General features: G+C 58.3%; 2 protein-coding genes across 4 annotated transcripts; one reads left to right on the plus strand and one right to left on the minus strand.

Moving 5' to 3' along the window:
• Positions 1-1,475: 1,475 nt before the first annotated feature.
• LOC116515388 (protein YIF1B-like) lies at positions 1,476-16,122 on the minus strand. Of its 3 annotated transcripts, none has more exons than XM_032227385.1 (9): positions 16,061-16,122; positions 15,713-15,817; positions 15,554-15,632; positions 15,148-15,303; positions 14,958-15,051; positions 14,757-14,828; positions 4,887-4,967; positions 4,232-4,264; positions 1,476-3,878 (listed from the first exon to the last, which is right to left on the minus strand). In XM_032227385.1, exons 1-9 carry the CDS (start codon positions 16,095-16,097, stop codon positions 3,762-3,764), a joined length of 774 nt encoding a protein of 257 aa, XP_032083276.1. In that variant the 5' UTR covers positions 16,098-16,122; the 3' UTR covers positions 1,476-3,761. The 3 variants fall into 3 exon arrangements, with proteins under 3 accessions (XP_032083276.1, XP_032083275.1, XP_032083277.1); XM_032227384.1 differs by having other exon boundaries at positions 1,476-3,941; XM_032227386.1 differs by lacking the exons at positions 15,554-15,632; positions 15,713-15,817; positions 16,061-16,122 and adding an exon at positions 15,394-15,502 and having other exon boundaries at positions 1,476-3,941.
• Positions 7,993-14,101, plus strand: SPINT2 (serine peptidase inhibitor, Kunitz type 2). Its single transcript, XM_032227383.1, has 7 exons — positions 7,993-8,232; positions 10,571-10,735; positions 11,338-11,385; positions 11,656-11,715; positions 11,800-11,970; positions 12,151-12,225; positions 12,620-14,101. The coding sequence occupies exons 1-7, from the start codon at positions 8,040-8,042 to the stop codon at positions 12,784-12,786; spliced, it is 879 nt and encodes a 292-aa protein (XP_032083274.1). The 5' UTR covers positions 7,993-8,039; the 3' UTR covers positions 12,787-14,101.
• Positions 16,123-17,812: the final 1,690 nt, after the last annotated feature.

Here is a 17,812-nt window from a genome sequence, read left to right on the forward strand (position 1 = left end):
GCATTCATGCCGGGCTTGGAAAGGGCCGCTTGTGGCCAGAGGCAGCCTGGACTTGACCAAACTCCAAGGCTAAGCTGTACTGGAAGAGCCCCCCCCCCCCCCCCCCGAAGCTCCTTCTGCTGTGGGTTAGCAGCTAGGCAGTTCTTGCAGGAGGAGGGGGTCCTTCCCTCTCCCAGGGAAGATCCTGAGTCAATGAATCTTGGCAGTCAGCCTGGCCATGCAAAAGTGGGAAACCCAAAATAGGGTTTCCAGCCAAAGTGAGCTCTTCTCCCTTCCCTCGTTCACCCTCATACCTCTGAGATCAGCCATTTTCACAAAATAAATCATTTAACTTTGGAAAAAAATAATAAAAAATCAGTTTTTAACGAAACAATTCAATGGGAAACAGGACCACATACAATTTTTCAAGATGACCACAGGAGGGCGTTGGCCACCCGCATGGAGTCGATTCCTAAATTCCAGAGAAATGGCAACCACCTTCACTACTATAATGGCAACATGTTAAAATGAAAACCAGTATTGGGCCTGCAGCGTTAAAGGCCAGGATCCTGTTTCTCTACAAAGAAAGAATCCTGGACTTGGATAGAACCGGAAGCCAATCAAACCCCTGATGCAAATGCATTGAGCAGGAGTTGAACTAGAAGACCTTGAAGGCCCTGTCCAGCCCTAGAGTCTAATCTACCTTATTGTACGAGAGGCCTATCTTCAGCACTAACATAGCTGCCCCATTGAACCGAGAAGCTAAAAAAAGCACCAATTTATATGACCCTGACTCCCTTTATTAACACTGCTGAAATCAATTCAGAAAGAAAGGATAGAAATTGCCTGCCTGCTTGCAAACTGCCTGCAGAGTCACTGGTTGTGAAATCTGGAAGTGAGCAAAGGTGGGCTGGGTCACCGGGAGGCTCAGCTTTTGCAGATGACACCAGGGACGGCCTGGGGGGCAAGCGATCCTCTTGAAAAGCACTTTCTCCAGCTGAGGCAGGGAGCCTGTTTTGGGGTCTGGGATCTTACAAGACAAGGAAAGCCAGGAGAAGATGGATGGTGACCCCTCCTGACCCTCCTCAGGGGCATGAGAGTCAGCATGGCCCTTCCCATTAAGCCTCTGCCACGACAGGAATGCCACAAGGTCCAGGGCAGGGCAGCCTTGGCAGGGCTCCCCCCCCCCCCCCCCCCGATGCCAGAGATGCCACCAAATTGGGAGTCTGGTCTGAGAGGCATCAAGAGTATCAAGAGCCTTTCAAAGCACCAGAGAAGGGCAACAAGACGCCCAAGGCTGCAGTTGGTGATTTGGGGGTTTGTTCCATTTTGGCTCCAGACTGATCTGGGGGACAAACCGAATGGGGCCTTCCCTGAATATGCTGAACACGCTGAAGCCACTCCTGTTTGTTTGATTCATGTACAGCTGCCCTTCTCACCACAGCAACTCTGGGTGGCCAACAGTACATAAGAACAATAAAACATCTGCAAAACAATTATGCTTGACCCAGATGCATTTATACATACACAGAAACATCATCCCATTGTATTTGGACACTAAGCTATAATTCACCTCACTATAAAACAAAAGTGAAGTTAATTTGTTAACTTTGGGACTGCACATTATACAATTAACATTATATACAGATTGGGATTAAAGTTTTTATGTTTTGCAGCAAGGAACTGTTCAATTTGGGTATCTTTTTGGAAGCATATTTCAACATACATTAAGTAGATGGTTGTGAATGTTTTCAAGTAACATTTGTCAATTATTTTGAGCTACATTATGAAACTGTGGGAGCCGATCACGGGTGTTTCTGATGGGTTTATTGGAATAGCCAAGAGAATTTATTGAGAGATTGGGAAATGCTCCGTAGCAAAGATTGTACTAAGGAAGTGTGATTTATCCATTTTTGAAAAGACCGTTTCCCTCATTTTGGGAATACCATTTCATAATTAATCTGTTGAACATAGTTTTTTTTACACGTTTTGTATGCCAGGGGATTTGGGGGGGGGGGGCATTTCTTTTTTAAATTTTCAATAAGAATTTTTTTGAAGAGGAGGAGGAAGAGTTGAGGTAAAAGTCATTTCCTAGAGCAGCCCATGGAAAGGAGCCCCCAATGCCAACTGGGCTCCCCTCCTGCCCTTGGCCAGCACTCCCCCTCATGCCAACCCACCCCCTGGAGAAGAAGCCCTTTCTTGGGAGGTGGGGAGGGCTGTGGGCATCTAGGCCAAGGGAGCACAAAAGGGCCCAGCTGGACTGGCTGGCAGGTCCCTCCCCTCTCCAGCCTCTGCCTGTTTCCAAATAAGGGCACAAGGCTCAGAGGCTCCAGTGTCTGCCGTGGGAGGGGGGGGAGGCCCCGGGCTTCCCTTTGCAAGCATCTTCCCTCCCTCCCTCCCTCCCTCCCTCCCTGGGGAAAGGATCTCCCCCCTCCCCCTGCCACCCTGGCTTGGACTGAGGCAGGCAGTAGCTGGTACACATTGACTTGCAGAGACAGTAATGGCAGGGGGGGGGCACGTGGGGAGCCATATGCACAGACATCTGTGGGGCTTGGGAGAAGGCCTTCTACAGCCAGATAATGCTGGGGGATCCAGCAGCTACAGGGAGGACTGGATGGAGGGCTGCTGCAGGCCCAGCTGCCGGGACCTCCCCTTACTGGCTGATTGTGCAGACCTCCCCCACTCCCGCATGGAGGAAGCACAAAGTGCTGCTGAACTCCTGAAGCAGCTTCTAACCCAGAAACAGCCCCCCCTCCCCGCCCTCTGGATCCCAGCTGGGTGTGGGGGGGGGAGCAGGACTCCGTGCCTCCGTCTGGCTGAGGGGCTTCTCTGAAACGGAAAGGCTGGCTCAGAATGGGGCAACTGGCCACAGCCCACTTGCCCTGGGACAACTGGCCACAGGACAACCGAACTATTCTATATAATGATTTAAAATAAATAAATGCTTTAATTATTATAATTCACGTTTCATTCTGCCCCTCCTTTTGCATCATTTCTTTAATGATTCTATTCCACTATTTCTTTGGTATTAGTGTAACTCTTGTCCCACAGAGAGTTGTGGCAAGTTGGCCGTGGCGAATTGTCACAGACCCAGCTGGAGTCACAGCTGTGAGACTCTAGTAAAGCCTGCTGCCTTCACCTCACCTAACTAGCTACAGGGGGCTGCTGAGGGATGGATCGGGCAAGGAAGCAGTTTCTGAGTTTTCATGGCCCTGGAGAATCAGGCAGACTGTGCCAACCGTGCTCAGCCAGGAAAAAATCTAGCCAAGAGCGCACAAACATAGATGCAGCCTCTGGGTGATGGCCAGAAAAGTCCAGAGCGCTTCACAGCATTGCTGCCAGCTTGGTCCAGATCGACCGAACTGGTAGTAGCAGCGGCGGGAGGCCCTGCCCACCCGCATGCACAGAAGTGTCGCGAGCATGTGGGAATGCACCTGAACCAATAGTAAAGAAATTGGCAAGCCACCTCTGGGGCAAAACTCTCTCCTGGTCAGGTTCTCTCTCCCAAGGGCCCCAGTCATCATAAAGTCCCGTCTCCCCCACCCTGCTCTGGCAGAGGCAACAGTTGAGCTTCTGGGGGGGGCAGAGCATTTTATTGTGGGGAGGCGGCCCAGCAGAGCCTGTCATCCATCAGAGAGAGGTTCAAAAGGGCCCAAGAGACCTTCCGGCAGGACGGAGGAGGTGGCTGAAGCCGTGGAGCCACTCCATCCTATTGGAGGCAGGGAGACGGCAGCAAGTCGTTTCAGCAGCTCAGCCGTCTCTGCAGCTCTCCAGCATCCCTGTCACGGTGGGACTTTGGGGCCCTGGTCCATGTTCCTCTGGCTGCTGGGACTTGTCCGGCGGAGAACATGTTCTGTTCGGAGGCCTCTCAGCTTCTCCAGCAGCTCTCTGGTGAAGTCCTGGGGTGGGGGGAGGAGGTTGAGTTCCACCATTCTTCTCCAGTAAGGTGAAGATGTCTGGCCCTGGGGGAACCCCACCAAGAAAGGGATCTCCCTTCAATAGGGGCTCCCAGGGTCAAGAGCAACCAGATCCCCAGGAATCGCAAGGGGGCCTCCCCAGGGAGTCACGGGGTGGGAAGGTGGCCGGGGAGACCAAAGAGTGAAAGGGGGCCTTTCCTCAACTATTCCACAGCAGCTAGAAGTGCAGCATCTCTTTGGGAAAGCAAACCCCACCCTTGGTGGACATACACCTTCCACAGGACCCCACAGGACCCCGACCCAAGCCAGCGATTGCTCAGAAAGTGGACACCCACCTCCGTGTTGTTGTGGCATGACTCCAAGGTGCCCTAGAAAAAAATTGACAGTGAGGAACGGCCCCAAAGGATGGGCTGCCCAGAATTTATTTCTCCGGCCCTTTTAATTTTCAGCCTCTTTTTCAGCTTTACTCTTGAACTAAACCAGAAAATTCTCTTCCCTGAGCCCAGATCTAATTCACAGCCTTCTCTTTCACACGGAACCCCTGTATCCAGTTCCCCTTTCTTATCCCGTTCAGATCCTAATTTCTATTTATTAACCAAATGGCACAGCCTAGGCTAACTCCGCATTAAGTATGCTTATTAGCAAACAGCACAGGGCGAGATGAATCTAGGCCTCATTCTTGGTGCTCAGAAATTAGCACCAGCATGTTGTTAATGGGCATTAAGGCTGCTTTGATCATTTGGTCGTGAAAAAGAGCTTCACCTGGTAGAGCAGCAACTTCTTCAGAATTCTTCAGTGGAGTGTGGAGCATAAGAGTCCTTCTTCTTCACTCCACTGCTTGCTCTGTTGCGATGCTGCAACTGCTTTGTCCCTGCCCGATTTATAAACTCAACATTTTCGCCTCCCTTCCACTCCTGCTGACAGGACCCAGTCCAGGGTGCCAATTCAGGATTGTGAGTCAGCAGACATGGTAATGTGAAAGCAGCTTACCTGTAATTTCTTGGCCCTCTCCTCATCTGTGTCCATCTCCAGGAGATCATCAATATTGACTTCATCTGGCATCTCATCTTCCTGCCACAGAATCAAAAAGGGTCAGGCGAAGGGGGGGCTCTTGGAACAAGAGTTATGAGGTCTCACAGAGGAAAGATTTTAGACAATAGCCCAGGCTCTCTGGCTTGTGCAGCTCTTCAGTGAAGCATTTCAGAGTTCAAAAGCATCTAGAACAACAAAGCTTTCAAAGTTTTCAAAACCCAGATCCTGCATCCCCCTTTTTAGGCAAGACGAACAGCATCCCGCCCCCACCATATCCAAGACATGGCTGCTGCTTTTCTTGGGAGCATAAGTACAAGTTGCTCCTATTCTGCCCACCAGGTGATAAGCGATTGATCCCTTTGGGAGAGCTTGGTTCCATCTGTACCCCTTAACAGAATAACCGAGTTGGAAGGGGCCTCAGAGGTCTTCTAGTCCAACCCCCTGCTCAAGCACCATTCCAGACAAATGCCTGTCCAGCCTCTTCTTAAAAGCCTCCAGTGCAAAGACTTTTCTCCGCAACTGCCCTGTAAATACGCAGGAGGGAGGAGGATAGTCACAGCACCAAGAAGCCTCTGGGTCAGAGCATCAAGCGGCCGCCATGTTCCAGGCCAGGACTAGCCTCCCCAGAAGAGCTGGGCTGCGGACTGAGCTGCTCCCCTCCCAGACTCCCTGGGGAGGCCAGAAAGCAGCCCAGATGGCAACTCACTCCTTTCATGGGAGGATTGGAGAGGCCTCTTTTATAGCTGGGCCAGGCTCCCCACCCCCACGAATCCTTTCTAGGCAAGGGAAATGTCAGCAACCGGAGGCGGAGATGCACATTCCTCCTGAGGAGGAGGAGGAGGAGGAGGAGGACCCTTCTCTGCAAGCCCATCTGCCACTTTCTCTGTCAGCCCTTAAGGTTGGCCTCCTTTCCAAGCCGAGGTGCCCTGGGGCCAGAAAGAAACTCGGGGCAGGGAACAGCCCTTTGGTAGCAGCTGGGGGTGCAACTCCCTTCACTCCAGTCTGTATTCGATCCGAGTTGATCCCTTGCTCAGCCTTGCCTGCTCCACAGCCCGGACTGGCTCTTCCCGTGTCTTGAGTGAGGAGGGACTTTCTGAATTTGTTCTCCAGATTCACATATCTGGTTTTTGGAAAGATGGCTGAATGGGGTGATGAAGGGCGACTGGTGGGGCCCACCCTGCAGCCCCCGTCCAGCATATTTCTGAGCGCAGCTTCCCCTCTTGGCGGTCGCCACAAGCCTCTCTCCTGGCCCAGAACCACCAGCAGCAGCAGCCTTCGGTCTCTGCAGCCTTACAATCCCACCCAGCAGAACCAGCAGCAAACACCCTGCTGGAAGGAGGCAAAGCTGGGCCAAGGCTGACACTTACCTAAAGTGTCTCCCGGCAGCCTTAAAAAGGCAGATGTGCTTCCCAACACGCCAGATGGCTGCCCAGCCCCTGAAGAGCACTAGTGGCTTGGGGGGGGGGGGGGGGGGCTTCCAAGCAACCTTAACGTTAACCCCATCGGGGCCTCGAGGAGCCAGTTCAGAAGCGAAGGCGGCCAGCCAGGGACTGAGCGAGGCCACAAAGGAGTCGCTCTGTCCCGGGAGGCCATTCTGGATGGGGGCGGCAGCGGTCCCCCCAAAGGACAAGGCCGCGGGTCCTCTCGCCCAACTCGGCGTCCCCTCACCCGTCCTCGGTACAGCTCCTCCAGCCGGCCGTCGATCCACTTTTCCGTGTCAAGGCGCCGCTGCAATTCCCGTCGGTCATACTTAACCGTGACCCGTGCTTGGCGCCGCTGGATTCCCGGACTGGCCGTCCTTTCCGCGCGGCTGCCTCCGGGAGAAAGGCCGGCAGAGCGGCCCGGCGACGCGCGCCCCAAGCGCCTCCCCAGCCGATCCGCCGCCATCGGTCGTTGCGCCGACTGGACGGGGCGTCCGTCGGCTTCCCGCGTCTTATAGCAGCCGAGGCGGAGCTCCCGATCCCAGACCCTCCCTCAGGGTGGGGGGCGTCTGGCTCTGGGGGCAGAGGCGGGACCCAGCCGCTCTCTCGACTGTTCTTATGGGCCGCCCTGGAAGATGGAAGGGCCTTTCTGGCGGGCAGGAGCCCAGCGACCTCGCGGGCCTCCCTTTCCCAGAGCTGCTCCTTCCGTGCGGCTGCCGGGAACGAGCCCTGCGGCCTCGGGCTCTCGTGGCCTGCCGGCAAAGCGCGCTCGCCTGCCCACTTGCCCGCCCTCGCCCTTCCCGCGTCTCTGAAGAAACGCCGGTCACTGAGATTTGGGGCCGGCATCCCGCCAGCTGGTAGCGTCCCCACCCACCCACCCACCCTTTGAACGTGTGTCCAGCCCGGCCCTCCTCTCCTGGCGCCGCCTGCCAAGGGGTCGCCTTCCAATCTCCTCCAGCGTCCCTGGTGCCACCGCTGGGAGAAGTCGGGCTTTGCCCCTTGGAGTTCCTGCCGCCACACAGGGCAGGGGCAGGCCGCTCGCCTCGGCGCTTTTCATCCGGACTCAGGTTGAGAAAGCTGCCGGAGCTTTTTGGAGCGGCTTAACCGGTCTGGGCCCCAGCGGGACGCCCAGCAGCCCCTTCCTACTAGCAGCCCCCCCCCCCCCGGGCCGTTCTGTGGCTCTGCAAATGCATTCATGCAAACGACACCCACCCCCCGACCTTCCCAAGCGGCGCCCCTTCTTCAGGAAGCCTCCCTGCAGTGGCTGTCCTAGCGCCCAAGGGGGCCGCAGGACACCCCCTCCCCAACCGGCGCTTCGGCCAAAGGGAAGCTGGACTATTGAGCAGGGAGGGGGAAAGGGCGAAGGGAAGGGGCTCCGGCTTTTCCTCCGGGGCCTCTGCCGATCCCAGCTCGCTCTTCGCAAGGCGAAGGGTGGAAGCCGGCGCAGGGGGCTTCCCACAGAAGCCATCCCGGAACTAGGCCACCGCGAGCGGGAGAAGAGAGCAGGAGCAGCGGTCCTGACCCCCCGCCCCGCCTGCACCTGCCGAATCTTCCGCCCGCACCTGGCAGGTTTCTCCATCCGGGACTTTCCTACTTTGTAACCGCCCCCCCCGGGCGCTCCTCCACCACCACCACCACCACCACGTGATCGCCACGCAGCCTATGCAAAATAGGTGGGCAGACAGGTGCGATGGCGATAGACGTCGGTCCCCGTGATTGGCGCCCGGAGAGCGATGGGCGTGGCCCACCTGCGGGGTTCGGCGGCCTTTGCGGCCCAGCGGTCAGTTTGGTCCGGGAGGACGGTGCGATGGGGCGCGCGAAGAGTCTGGCGCTGTTGGTCACGTGGGCACTGGCCGCACTGGCGGCCGCAGAGTCGCCGCCAGGTAAGAATCCGCGGCCCGCGCTGCTCCCCCGAGCCGATCGGAGGAAGAGCCCTTCCTGCCCGGCCCTTCGTAGCTTCAAATACGCTGGGCAGGCTCAGTTGCGGATCGTCGGGTGGGTTCCTGCGCTGTATCCAGGCCGCTGCCAACGCCCTGTGCCTCTCTTGGACGCGCCCTCAGGCCTCTCCAGCGCAGGCTGCTCTTGGCGTACCCGAAAAGATTGGCCGGCTGCGGCTCGCTTTAGCCACCCACCTTTCCCTGCCCCAGTGGGGGTTGGGGGTCCCAAATCCAGGGGGGTCACAGGAAGGGGAAGAGAAAGCCAAGCCTCCCACCCCCCCATGCCTTTCCCAGCTACGTTTGGCTGCTGGGACTGGGAGATGAGGGCCTCCTTTCTGCCCGGCTAGATGGGCACTGCCCTGGGCTGGAGCCTTAGTCCCACTTCGCTGGAGGGTGGGCAGTGCCCGATACCAAGGTGGCAGGCTTCTCTTGTGCCCACCAGGGCTTTAGGCGCCTTCTGGTTGTTGTCCTGGCTGAATGGGGGTTCTTGTCTTCTGGCACTCTTGGGGGGCACACAAAAGCGTTTTCCTGGGCCAGAGCCAGCTGGGGGCGGAAGCACCTGCCCTTCTGGTGAACTCCGGGAATGAGGAGTTGTTCAGTGAAATCTGATGAGGTGGGATGGGCCAACCAGCCCTGAACCGGTTCAGCCTGTCCGGGTGAGGTCTGTGACTTGTGCCTGAGTCACCTGCCTGCCTGCCATTCCCTGCTGGAGGAAGCTGGGCCAATTGGACTTCCTGTAAGAAAATGCTCCTGCTGCCCCCCCCTCCAGCCTCTGGCCCTGCTGGCATCGCTTCTGTGCCCTTGCACCAGCAACGGGGGGGGGGCAGTGGGTGCTTTCACCTGCCTTTTTTGCCAGGGACAAGTGGCCACAGGGCAGACCCCAAACTCGGGGCAAAGGGGAGAGGGAAGCCGAATCTCCTCTCTGCAGTCAAGAGCCGAGGGTCCTCCTTGTGCTTTCTCCTGCTGGGGAAGGTCTTGGGCTCCTTGCCAGCAGCAATATCGATGGGATTCTTGGGCCACAAATATTACACGAGGGGAGCAAAGCAGGAAATTAAGGGCTTCCTTTTCTGAAGCTCACAATCTGCCCAATTATTTCTGCACAAAATCTCTAATTCTGTTCATCTGAAAAATGGCCAGTTTAGCCCCTTGCAACATTTCATTCAGGTCAGTCATAAAGTGGAAGCTCTTATAGCCACGACACGGTCATATGCCTGAAGCATCAACTCATTCCGGGTTAAGGAGGCTTTCAAATTAATCCAAGATCTATTTGGACCCTTTTCATTTGGGTTCTCACCTAACTCTAGGGAGGTTACGACGTTCCGTATGCACCTCACGGTGAAAAGGCCCAGAGAATTGCAGTTGCAGCGCAAGAACTCCCACGCCAAGCGACACGTGTTGCTGAATGAGCTTCTCCCCTGCCCTCCAAAGGCTGCCCCTCCCATCATCACAGGTGCCCCGGTTGCCTCCCCCCCCCCTTTGGCCTTTGAAAAAGGCTCCTCCTGCACATTTCCCTTCTGTGCAACTCCAAAAGCCAACTAGGGGGCTCTGATCTCTCTTCCTTTTGCGGGGTCACTGGGGGAAACAGGATTCTGTCCAGACCCTGCGTTTGTCTCGAGACCTGGGAAACGGAGTGTTTGCAGGGCATCAGCCGGAGGGAGGGAGGGAGAGGGCAGTTGAGAAGGTTCCCAGAAGAGGCGCATTTGAGCCTGCCTCGACCTTCCTTCTCCGAAAGCCCTCCATCCCCCTGGCCACGCAGTGGGAAATGTGGCCATACCAGCTCCTGGGGCAAATGGTCACCTGCGTAAATAGGCACCTTCCACTGGGAGGATTTCCTACAATCCGCTCTGGAATTAGGAAAACACTTTTAAATCTTCAGTGACAGAATAAAAATGTAGGGCAACTGTTTGTCTGCTCTGAGAGAAAAGTTCCCTGACAACACCCGAAAGGTTGCAGAAAAGCCCAGGAAGAATTTTCAGAGTCTGAGTCTTGAATGTTACCCCATCCTCCCAGGCAAAGTACCACTGGGGCTGCCCTGTTAAGGCAAGACCGGCCTTCTGAGGCCGAGGGGACGGAGGATTCCCATTCATAACTTGTGGTTCACAACCCTAGTTGCCTTTCCAGACCAATTTGGGGGGGGGGAGTTGCCCTGGGCTCTTGGCGCCCAGCGGAGGCAGCAGCCGAGTGTCTCAGTGGCCCTAAATGCCGCCATCAGGAAGATAAACTTGAGTGTGGAGCCCCCCCCAGAGCTGCTTCTTTCCACAGACTTCTCTCTCTCTGCTTTCAGACCAATGCCGGGCGCCCAAGAGGGTGGGCCCTTGTCGAGCATCTTTCCATCGGTGGTGGTACAATGCCACAAGCCAAGCATGCCAGGAATTCATTTTTGGGGGTTGCCAAGGCAACGGCAACAACTTCATCTCTGAACAGCACTGCTTCGTGACGTGTATCTCAGGTGAGCACCAACAGGGGAGAGGATTTGTAGCCCCCCTGAAGACATTTCATCACTCAAAGTAGGTAACATCTGGTAGCAATACCATCGGACTAGCACTGATGATGTTACCCAGTTGGGTCATGAAACATCTGCCAGAAAACGACCCAGAGAGCACCTCCCCCCCCCCCCACAGGTGGGCATGCCACAGAGAGTTGCCAGAGAGGGTTTGGGGTGAAGCGTATTTGTGAACACAATGCTCGCTGCCGCTTTCCACTTTTCCTACTGCTGGGACACACACACACACAACCCGCCACCATGAGTGGCACGAGGCTGCCTCCCCCCCCTTCGTGCTGCGTGGCTGATGCTACGCCCAAATTCTCAGCCCCGAGAGCAACCAGCCTGCGCCACTCCTGCCTTCCGGTTCCTGGCAAGGGGCTCCGGGTCACCCTCAGGGACGCAGTTTAAAGCTGAACAACCTTGACAACGGAGCAGTAGCCAAACGAAGGCGGTTTTGTCCAAGGCTTCTGGGCACGAGGGTGTCTTCAGGCCAGGCCCCGTGGGGAGACTGCCTCCAGAAGGCCATGGCTCTGGGTCTCTGATGCCAGAATTGTCTTGACTTCCAGGTGGGGCAGCAGAGGCCACCGTGGTCCCTGGAAGGCCGGCCACTGAAGGTAAGGGTCCTGGGTTCGTGCACGAGGCTAGAAGGACAGAGAGAAATTGGGAGCTCAAGCAATGGCTCTTGGAGCCTGGGTGAGCTGGAGGGCAGGGTCTCCGAAAAGCCCCTTAATAACAACGCTTCCTCGGTGGCAAATTCTCTGGGGCAGGTGAGCCCCTGGGACCTTTGGTGTGCCTCTTAGGGGTGCCCAGGAAGGGGGAGTGGCCGTTGCCAAGAATGACCACTGGTCTTCAGCCTCTGGCCAACTGCTCTGCTTTTCTCCCAGGGGCTACCCCAAGAGCCGGACGCCACCCAGAGGCCTCCGAAAACAGGCCTGGCTTCAGAGGTACGAGGGGGGCTCCTTCCTCCCCTGGTCCTGGACTCTCGCCTTCTCTTCTGGGGGCTCTGCAAACCATCTCTCTTCCCCCAGAATTCTGCGCTGCACCCCGGTTGGTCGGCCGCTGCCGGGCCTCCTTCCTCCGCTGGTACTTTGACCTGGAGAGCCAGACGTGCAAGAGGTTTACCTACGGGGGCTGCCATGGCAACAAGAACAACTACCTCTCTGAGGAGGCGTGCTGGAGCCAGTGCACAGGGGACGCAGGTGACCTGTCGCCCTTCCCAGTCGGTGGGCATGCCCTCCCACCCCACCCCACCAGGAGCAACGGGAGTTGAGTCCGTGCTTCCCCTGCACAAACCCCAAGAGGGCAGCCGGGACTCCTGATCGCTCCTCCCCAAACTCCCCCTTTCTCACCGGCTCCTCTTTCTCTCCTCTCTGCTCCAGGAATCACCAAAGAGCCGGGAGACCCAGGCACCCACCCTCGCCTCCCCTCCGAAGCCTTCGGGTTCTCCACCAGAGGTGAGCAGCCCGCCCTCCGCTGAGACCACATGGACCCCTGGGAGGGAAGTGGGGTCTCCCGCTGCCCCTTGGCTTCGTGGCCAGCTCAGTCCCAGAGGGGCCTGGGTTTCCTCGGGCCTCTTGGCAGGGCTGTCCTTGGTGCTGCTGGCACAGGAGCGAGGGGCTGCCGACTCCCCCGTCTGCTGCTGCTGCCCCCACAGCTTCTCCAGGCAAGGGAATCCCATCACGTGCGGCTTCCCTTCTGCCCATCACCCTCGGTTAGAGAGCTCCCGTTCTGGATGAGGCGGCGCACAGGGCCAGTTGCCTTGCCAACCAAGCAGGTAGCAGGGAGGCTCCCCCACCGTCCGTCCCTCGCCTGATGCTCTGCCTCTCTCTCTCTCTCTCTCTCCCCCAGCCGTGGTCCTTGCGGTCCTTCTGGCCATCCTGATGACCTGCCTGCTGGGCTCAATGGCGGTTTTCTTGGTCAAGATCTGCCGGAAGAACCCGGAGCTGTCGGTGGGCACGGTGTGGAGCACGCTGGATGACAAAGAGTATCTGATGAGCAATGCCTACAGCCTCTGAGCCAGGGAGCTGCCTCAGTGGGAATCAAGGCAGCATGTAAATACCGCTGGCTTTGCCTTGCAGGCCTTTGATGGGGAAACACCCCTCTTTCTCTGGGAACGTCCCCCTCCTCTCCCCCACCCACCCAGTCACCCTTTCCAGCCCACGGGGGAATGGGCCCAGCTGCTCCACAGGAGTCCAAGAGGAGCTGCGGGCAGTGCCCCCCTTTCAGAGCCAGCGATGAGGCCGCCTCGCTTGGCCCAGAGCCCCCCGTGTCTTCCCTCTGGTGAACGGGGGCGCTACATCACTTGGCTCCTCTCAATGCAGTGGGAGAACATCTGGGAATCCCCAGCTGAAGCCGCCGGGGGCTCCCTTGGCTGTGTCCCGCAGAGACCTCTGCCCTGCACACGTTAAAGGGGGGGGGGGGCAGCCGAAGCCCTTTTTCTTCAGGAAAACCTTTGGGCGTTCACACCCCTCTGCTTCTGCAGAATTCCTCCAAGGCACCTGAGACCCAAAGGTGCTGGCCTCCCTCTCAAGCCAGAGCCATGCATTTCTCAGGTAAACGGGAGAACAGGCTGGTGGGGGGGCTCTGCAGCAGCCCTGTGAAACCCCATTTCCCTGGGTGAAAGGTGTGCTATGTGTCCCAAATATGCCAGTGCAGTGGGCAGAGTGCAAGAGCCCCCAATCTAGGGGCCAGGGAGGGAGAGAATCAAGGTGTAAGGACCCTAATTGCCGTGTGTCCCACCCCCCCTTGGTCTGGGCAGGGGGCTTTGGGCCCCTTAGTTCATTCCTCAGTGTGTCTTAAGCTCAGCTCTGCTCCAGGACCTTCCCTCCAGTGCCTCTCCCCATTTCTTTGTGGGGGCTGCCCGGTTTTGCTCTCCAGTGTGCCAGATGGCTTTCTTGAGATTACCAGCTGCCAGCAGCCACGGCTGTTGAGGCTCGGCAGTTGGCCGGCATGGACCGTTTTCCCCAAAGCCTCCCAGATGAGGCCACCTTTGGCTCACAGGCCCACCGACCACAAACCCCAATTCCTCTGGCTTGGCCAGGGGAGAGGAGCTGGGGGGGGCCCTGTGGTGACCGAAGGCCTTCGATCGCCCCTGCGGCTGCCAGCAGTTCCGCTTCCCTTCCTGCCGGGAAAGGGGGCCCTTTCAAGAGCGGCTCCAGCCAGCGCACCTGCTGCAGAGGCATCTCACTGAGCAAGCTTCCACATAACCAGCTTTAAATGGGTTTTATATTTTTTTAAAAAACAAATCAAAACTTGATTGCATTAAATCTGAGGGACTCTTTTAATTGTGTTTTTAATAATGAGTGGACTCTGAATAAAAGAGTAACTAAACTTTTGTGCAATGAATGCTTTAGCACTGGGGGGCATATGGAAGAGGCCGGCAGCAGCTCCAAGTCCTCACCCTGCCCACCTAAGGCTGCCCTTTGCCCATTCAGCACTGGCGACAAAGGTAGCTGCTGCTCCCTGAGGACACAACCGTTTTGCTTCTGACCGCGCGTCGACCCCTTGGGGAAGGCAGGTGGGAGATAGAAAATGCCCCCCAGCGCCCCTCTCAGAACAACTGCCCACTGCCTCCTACACTCTATTCCATTTGTGGCAAGCAGGACACGCCCTACCCTGAAGAGGCAGGAAAGCAGGCCCCTTTCCCAGCTCCTCTGCGGGAGTGACCAACCTGGCTGGACAGGGACCAGACAGAAAAGAGCAAGACAAGCAAACGCCCTGAGCCGAATCAAGGTGGGAGCAGTGTAAACTGCCAGGAGGACAAGCAAGGGTGCTGTGAATTAGGGCCCGGAAACGCCCATTTGCCCTGCTCTGCCTTCTGTGCAAGCAGGGCGGCCGGGGAGGGGGGCAGGTTGGAGATGGTGGGTGGATGTTGGGGGCACGGAGCAGCTGCCTGAGCAAAGCATCAGTAGATGAGGTGAAAGGTCAGCCAGTACATGAGGAGGGGCTGCAGCCCAGCCACAGCCACGGTCAGGTACATGCATACTTGGCTCTGGGTGTCCCGCCTCGAGACCCTTTCGGTTGCCTCGGACAGGATCTTCAGGCGCAGCGAACGGATCTGGGAGAGGGAGGGTGGGTGAAGGAAGCCCATTGGGAAAGGTCGGTGGAGGCAGGTGCCTAAAGACCCACAGCAGCTGAGGGGGGAGGGGGGCCACCCACCCACCCTCAACAAGAGCCTCCCTCTCACCGTAAAGACAAAGATGGCGACGCAGCACCAGCCGAGCAGCATGTAATAGCCAGGCTTCCCGAACACCAGCCCTGCCAAGAGGCCTGCAACCATGCTGGGAAGGATAAAAAGAGGGGTCAACCCCACCACCCATCAGGTTTCCCCCCACACCCCACCCCCGCCCAGGATGCGAGGGTCCCAGGCTCCTCACCCCACGTATTTGTAGCCTGAGAAGACGACCAGGTCGATGGGGGTCAGTGCAGTGTGGACGGCCGCAAGGTAGAGGCCGAGCAGGACGGCCAGCACCTCCACGATGAGCCAGGCCAGGGCGGAGCTGCCCAGCAAGCCCAAGAGGTCGGGGGAGAACCTGCAAACAGCGGCAGCAGCAAGAGTGAGGAGGGGGCTCCGGGCAAGGGGAGGGGAGCCCGGTTGGCTCAGGTGCCCCCACCGGCCTCACCGATTGTGCGTGCCCAGCGCCAGCCCAGCCACCAGCAGGTAGGTGATGAAGGCCATGACTGCGGAGGAGGAGGAGGAGGAGGAGGAGGGGGAGGGGGAGGAGGAAGGGGGCGGCCCTGCAGCCCGGCCCACCGCTCCTCCCCACCTGGCCCCGGCCCTACCTGGGATGTAGAGGTCGGGGGCGTTGACGTCGAAGCGGGGCGCCACGGGGGGCTCCTGCTGGAAGCGCACCTGCCAGTCCTGCCGAGACAGACAGGGAGACAGGCGGGGAGACGGGGGGGGGGGGCGCCCCTCGCTCGCCCCCCGCCCGCCCGGCTCACCTGCCGTCCGAAGGGGAAGAGCAGCCGCGCCAGCTTCTGCCCCACGTAGCGCGCGTCCACCGCGAAGTAGCACTGCAGGCGGCGCACCGGCACCAGGCGCTCGGCCTGCGGGGGGGAGAGGCGGTCAGGCGGGCGGCGCTCTGCACATGCTCGGCGGAGCCCCCCCCCCCCCCACCAGCGCCCTCCCGCGCCGGGCCAGGCTGTTCCCGTAGGCCGCCGCCGCCAGGCTGCAGCAGAGCGCCTCCGGCCGCGGGGGGAGCCCGCTCGGGTCCTCCGGGGGGCGCTGCGGGGGGAAGGGCGTGGCGGCGAGACCCCCCCTCGCCCCCACCGGGCCCCCCCGACACCCACCGGCGCGCGCGGCCCCTCCCACCGGGCGGCCCTCCATGGCTGGGCGCCGCTGTGGGCGGGGCGACGGGCGGCCCGGGAGGCCACCGTCGCTCCGGATAGGCGGGCCGGTTGCCAGGAGACCGCCTGCCGTCATCGAGGCCCCGCCCGCCTGAGGGGAGGGGGCGGCCCAGCGAGCGCTCCGGGCTCCTGCTCTCTCCGGCGGCGGCTTCGCCCGCGGGGGCCACAAGCGAGGAGTCTGGCGGAAGCCCAGGATGGCGAGGGCAACCAAGTGCGGGGTGGCCTCCCTCGCCAAAGGCCTGGCCGGAGAGCAGGCCCCTAAAGAAGCTGCTCCTTCCGGAGGGCAGAAGAGCCGCTTCTTGGTCCTGATGGCCGCTGGCATGTTTTCCCGGAAGGCGCCCGGAGCGCCCCGTCCCTGCAGGAAGGAATCGGATGGGCGTACCTGATGGGAGACCGCGGGGGTGGGGGTGGGGGGGGCGCTCAGGTAACCCACCGCCCTGGAAGAGGCTGCCTGGAAGAGAAGCCATCAGCCGACACAGCTTGCAGAGGGGAGGGGGGGCATGTTGAGGCATGCCCGTCAATGCTCGCGGCTGCTGAATTCTGGAACCAGTTGAAGTGCTTTTGAAGGGAGCCCGTGTACAGTGCATCGCAGTAGGAGACCAGAACACGAGCGACAGGCTGAAGCCCCCCCCCCCCCCCCCTCTCTAGGAAAGGCCTTCCTGGCTCCAAGTGACCCAGAACGGGAAGGACCTCAGGCGGCACACCTTGAAGGGACATGTGGTACCTCACGCAAGTCAAAGAATGGAAGGTCCCCAGATATGGGTGATGGAGACACTGCACTCGGCAGCGTGGAATCATTCCTCTCCATCCAAACCCACCTTAACCCTAACCCTGACTCTGGGACAGAACTTGCCACCCTGACTTGACTGGATCTCCTACTCTAGCAGGCTGCAGTGCCCACTTGGGACTGGCAAGCTGCCTGGACTCTCGGCTCCTGCTTGAAGAACAGGTGGCAGCCCTGCCCAGGAGGGTCTTCAGGCAGTGTTTACCTGCGGCACCTTGTGGGTGGACTGCTCTTGTACACTTGGCCCGTGTGCGTAAGTGGCATAAGTAGTGACAGACAGGTGGCATCCCTGCTCCTGTTCTGGGTGCCGTTGCAGGTTCTGTCAAGCGCAGTGAAGGGCGTAGGTGTCAGCTGCAGCCACGGCCTCGTTTGATTCTTTCTTTCTGCCTCTCAAGATCTGAATGCCCCCCTCCCACTTTCAAGGAGCCTTAAATACCTGGCAGTAAATAACAATTTTTAATCATTTAATCATACAGTCACAGGCTCCTTTTCACTGGGTCTGCTGGAATTGGAGAACCAGTCCGTGTGGAACAAGCACCCGGGGCCTCACAGGTGGTTCTTGTACACGCTGATGTGCAAACACTCTGGATAGGCCCACATGAAAGTGGAGAATGAATGTTGGAAAATAAAAATAAAATGATGTTGAGGGATTTGCTTCACTTTTTGCTTGAATGTACACTGAGAGCTTATGCACCAAATTTCTGTGTCCAATCACACCTGGCTAATAAAGAATTCTAATTCTTTTCTGCCCCACTCTGGCTGCTGATAATTTTTCTTTGCTCTTCCAGGTCCCTGTTCTCCCCAGGGTCCTCAGGCTTCCTTGCTAGCAAGCTTCTCCAATTCCCCAGTTCCTGTTTTGAAGCAACTTGCTTCCTGCCTAGAGCACATCCACAGTCCTGAAAGGGAGGGGA

The sequence above is a fragment of the Thamnophis elegans genome, chromosome 12 (genome assembly GCF_009769535.1).
Source record: "Thamnophis elegans isolate rThaEle1 chromosome 12, rThaEle1.pri, whole genome shotgun sequence".
NCBI lineage: Eukaryota > Metazoa > Chordata > Lepidosauria > Squamata > Colubridae > Thamnophis > Thamnophis elegans.

Bases quoted from the DNA above. Each gene is read 5' to 3' on its own strand.
- LOC116515388 (XM_032227384.1), bottom strand. From the start codon at position 16,097: ATGGAGGGCCGCCCGGTGGGAGGGGCCGCGCGCGCCG. The intron at 15,818-16,060 runs GTGGGTGTCGGG...TCCCCCCCGCAG, and splicing joins GGGAGGGGCCGCGCGCGCCG to GCCGAGCGCCTGGTGCCGGT. The intron at 15,052-15,147 runs GTGAGGAGCCTG...TATCCTTCCCAG, and splicing joins TCAGGCTACAAATACGTGGG to CATGGTTGCAGGCCTCTTGG.
- SPINT2 (XM_032227383.1), top strand. From the start codon at position 8,040: ATGGCGATAGACGTCGGTCCCCGTGATTGGCGCCCGGAGAGCGATGGG. The intron at 11,716-11,799 runs GTACGAGGGGGG...CTCTTCCCCCAG, and splicing joins AAACAGGCCTGGCTTCAGAG to AATTCTGCGCTGCACCCCGG. The intron at 12,226-12,619 runs GTGAGCAGCCCG...TCTCTCCCCCAG, and splicing joins CTTCGGGTTCTCCACCAGAG to CCGTGGTCCTTGCGGTCCTT.